The sequence below is a fragment of the Echinops telfairi genome, unplaced genomic scaffold (assembly GCF_000313985.2).
Source record: "Echinops telfairi isolate 266 unplaced genomic scaffold, ASM31398v2 ScPeMD7_7461;HRSCAF=8499, whole genome shotgun sequence".
Taxonomy (NCBI): Eukaryota; Metazoa; Chordata; class Mammalia; order Afrosoricida; family Tenrecidae; genus Echinops; species Echinops telfairi.
This window is the reverse complement of record NW_022111361.1, coordinates 5247823-5251606: the sequence shown is the minus strand read 5'-3', so window position 1 is coordinate 5251606 and position 3784 is coordinate 5247823. Positions and strand designations below refer to the sequence as shown.

Sequence of the window (3784 nt, the reverse complement as noted above, 5' to 3'; positions counted from 1 at the left end):
TCTCTCCTCTCTGTCTCTCTCCCTCCGTCTCCATCTCCTCTCTCGTATCTCATCTACTCTCCGTCTCCAACTCCACTCTCTCCTATCTCCCTTTGTCTGTCTCTCCTCACTCTGTGAGAAAGAGAAATACGAGAGAGGAGAGACAGCCTTCCTCTCTGTCTCTCTCCCTCCGTCTCCATCTCCTCTCCCGTATCTCATCTACTCTCCTATCTCCCTTTCTCTGTCTCTCCTCACTCTGTGAGAAAGGGACATACGAGAGAGGAGATATGGAGACAGAGAGGAGGGAGAGAGACACAGAGAGAAGGGAGATACGAGAGAGACAGAGGAGACTGTCTCTCCCTCCTGTCTCCATCTCCTCTCTCGTATCTCCCTTTCTCTGTCTCTCTCTCCCTCCTCATATCTCCCTTTCTATGTCTCTCATCTCTGTCTCCTCTCTCCTATCTCCCTTTCTCTGTCTCTCTTCACTCGGTGTCTCTCATCTCTCTCCATCTCTCCTCTCCTCTCTCTCCATCTCTCCTCTCATATCTCCCTTTCTGTCTCTCCTCACTGTGTGAGAAAGGGAGATACGAGAGAGGAGATGGAGACGGAGGGAGAGAGAGACAGAGAGAGAAAGGAGAGACAGAGAGGAGGGAGAGAGAGACAGAGGAGACAGAGGAGAGACTGTCTCTCCTCTCTCGTATCTCCCTTTCTCTGTCTCTCATCTCTCTCTCTCTCCTCACTTGTGTCTCTCATCTCCTGTCTCTCTCCTCCCTTTGTCAGTCTGTCTTTCTCTCCCTCCTCGTCTCTCCTGGCTATGGATGGGAGTCCACCTCTGGGTCCGAGAGATGCTCTGAGTGGTCTTGGGAACCAAACAGACAAATTTGGTACCCCGACTCACTGATCTCCTTGGAGCTGCGGGCGTGTGCTACCTATCTGGCGGCCATCTTCCCGGAATCCCCACATTTCACCTTCATCCCGGCGCTTGCAGTGGGGTCTAATGGACTCAGGTTCCAGAATCGGCTTAGCAGTTCCTGGACCGCAGAGGACGGGCCTTTCTGGAGCTGGGGGGCCTGCAGTTAGGGATGTATCAAGAGCGGATAATGAGGGTGGCTTACTGTCATGGCATTTTATTCCATACACATCAATGTTGGGGTCGAACTCCCCGGGCGCCAGGGGCGGAGAGCTGTTGAGTGTGTTTCCAGGACTGTCTGGGGGGGTTCCCACCGGGTGGGTCCCGTCACTCTCCCCCTCCTCTTCCCCGCCGTTCTCGTCACACTCGACTTCCTCCTGTTCAGCTCTCTCCACGTCGTGGATGCCCACCAGGAGGCTGTAGTCCATGAGCTTTAACTGCGCCAGGAACTGCGGGGCGGACACGACACGGTCAGTTGTAAACCTCCACGGAGACCAAGGTTTGTAACACAATCACTACACGATGCCCGGAGTGAGGGGGGCCCACAGCGGCGGAGGCGTCCCAAAGAGGAGGCAGGGCGCCAGCCAGGGTTGGCCTGCTCTCAGCCAGGGACACAGCCTCCCCACCACCCCCACTGGGGGCGGGGGTACTGGCTCACAGCAAGAGTGAAGTTCCCTGGGCTGAGAGCACGCTTTTCCCACGGCCAGGGCAGATGGCACCAAAGCGCAGGGCACAGCTGGCAGCGAGGAGGGCAGAGCAAGGGGGCTCATGGCAAAACCCAGGGCCCTGCCCTAGGAGCTTTCAGCAGTCTGGGGATGGTTTGTGGGAGGCGCAGTGCGCACGTCCTGCTGCAGTCAGTCTACTGAGCTGTGCCCCTACCCCGAAGGATGGCCCGGTCCTCTGGTCCTGCTGCGTGCACAGGGTGGCAGGCCCAGGGCTTCTGTGCTCCCTCTCTCCCTTGTTCCTCCGCACAACCTAGGAGGTGACATGCTAAGGTGACCTTCATTCACCACATTCTGCTTGGTCATTGAAGGTGGTAGTGCTGCGGACACAGGACACCCCATCTCCTAGCGGGCTGCTCTGGCCCCTCCACATCACGCCCCTAGGCTGTCCGCAGAATGCGCCCCACTAAGGAGTGCTGCGGGCAGCTGCTCCTCCCGGCTTCTGGTCTTTCCCCGGTGCACCCTGCAGGCTAGCCTCAACCTCCCTATCTGTCCAGAGCTCAGAGTCCAGCCAAAAAGAACCCAGAGCTTACATGCCAATACTTAAAGCTGGTGGAAGCAATCCTCTTATTTAAAGTGGACCCCCCTCTCCAGGGAAGAGTGCCTGCACCACTGGGTGCCCGGGCTGTCACTCTGTGCAGCAGCAACCCGTCTCCAGGGATTCCGGTGGCTGACCTTTTGGTGAGGGTGCAATGTTACCCCGCTTTGCCAGCAGGGCACCTTGATAGAAGGAAACCCTTTGTTAAAACAGAGGCCCAGTGTCCCCCAGGGGCGGAGTGCCTGCTCCGAGCCATGTGTCAAATTCGTTTTTTCTGAGCACAGACCGGAGGCTGCGGTGCCATCCCATGGCCTCGAACCCCCGGTGCTACAGGCATCACAAGAAGGAGCTTTTCAGTATTTCCAGCCCCTCAACCCAATTGCTTCAAACTCAGGCTCAAAGGATACTCCTTTCCCTATCAGTTCCAGCGGCAGCTGGCCTCCAGGTGCCCCCCCCCCCCCCATTGTCTGTCTGCTGTCCACAGCTGGGGACTTGGCTAGGGCCCCACTGGGGAGCGAGCGAGCCAACAGGCCCAGGAAAAGGAAGAGTCTGTCAGTATTCCAGAGCTAAGAAGGCGTACCTCCAGATTCTAGTTCGAAGTCGTGCCCTTCCCACGACCTCTGGGGTCATGGAGGCTGCATGGAAAGCGCATCTCCACAGCTTAGGGTGAGCCCGTGGTGTCCCCAGAGGGCTGGTCCCTTGGTCAGCAGCAGGGTCTGGGGTCTGCCTTCCTCTTCAGGGCATCGTGGGCCTTGTGTTTCAGAAACCCAATCGATCAATCGTAGTCAGGGGTGCTTAGTCGCACCCTAACTCGAGACATGGCTAAGCAAGGCTCTCAATTGGTGAGCTTGCTTCTGCTCAACCAATTGTCCTGGAGACTGTGCCAGGGGGCTGCTTACCTCTGTTCTGCTAGGGTAAAGGGTCTCCTTCCCTGTCCCTCCTATGAGCGCGGTGCCTGGCCCCAACCCCAGCATCCAGGCTCCCTCAGTTTGTCTCCAGCCCACTGCAGAGCGAGCAGGCGGATGCTAGCAGTTGGCAGTATCCCCAGCCCTGTCTTGAGTCCTTGTGCACCTGAGGGTGAGGGCCTGCTCTGCTTGCTCGATGGCAGGGAAGGGCCCTGGGCCCTCCGTCCCTTCGCTGGCTCCCTCGGGATCCTGGGAAGGTCCCTACTGTGTGGCCGGAACGTGAATCTCTCCCACCCGTGCGGAGCTGACCAGAGCTGGCTGAAACCCCTAGCAGCGAGGGACCTTGACTCTCCCACCCGTGCGGAGCTGACCAGAGCTGGCTGAAACCCCTAGCAGCGAGGGACCGTGAATCTCTCCCACCCGTGCGGAGCTGACCAGAGCTGGCTGAAACCCCTAGCAGCGAGGGACCTTGAATCTCCCACACACACCTGCGGAGCTGACCAGAGCTGGCTAATGTAAAGCAGCTTTGCAAGGCTTTTTTTTCTTTTACTCATGGCCCGTTTTGTTCAGTGACCGCTTTGTTCTCAGCCTGCCGCTCTGCACCTGGCATGAGTACACCCGGAACCAGGAAGACACCTTACATTCCAGAAACCCAGACATACCTGTCCATATATAAGCATTTTCCCTGTAGGCTGCAGTGCGACTTTGCCCAGGCTGGGTTCCCCCCCCC

General features: G+C 57.8%; 1 protein-coding gene across 2 annotated transcripts in view; it reads right to left on the bottom strand.

Annotated features, from left to right (window-relative positions):
* PIP4K2A (phosphatidylinositol-5-phosphate 4-kinase type 2 alpha) overlaps positions 1 to 3784 on the bottom strand; it is a 127684-nt gene that overhangs the window by 24185 nt on the left and 99715 nt on the right. For both annotated transcript variants that reach the window (XM_045283520.1, XM_004710809.4), the window contains exon 8: positions 1095 to 1338. In XM_045283520.1, coding sequence (XP_045139455.1) covers positions 1095 to 1338 — 244 coding nt within the window. The remainder of the gene's footprint in view (positions 1 to 1094; positions 1339 to 3784) is intronic.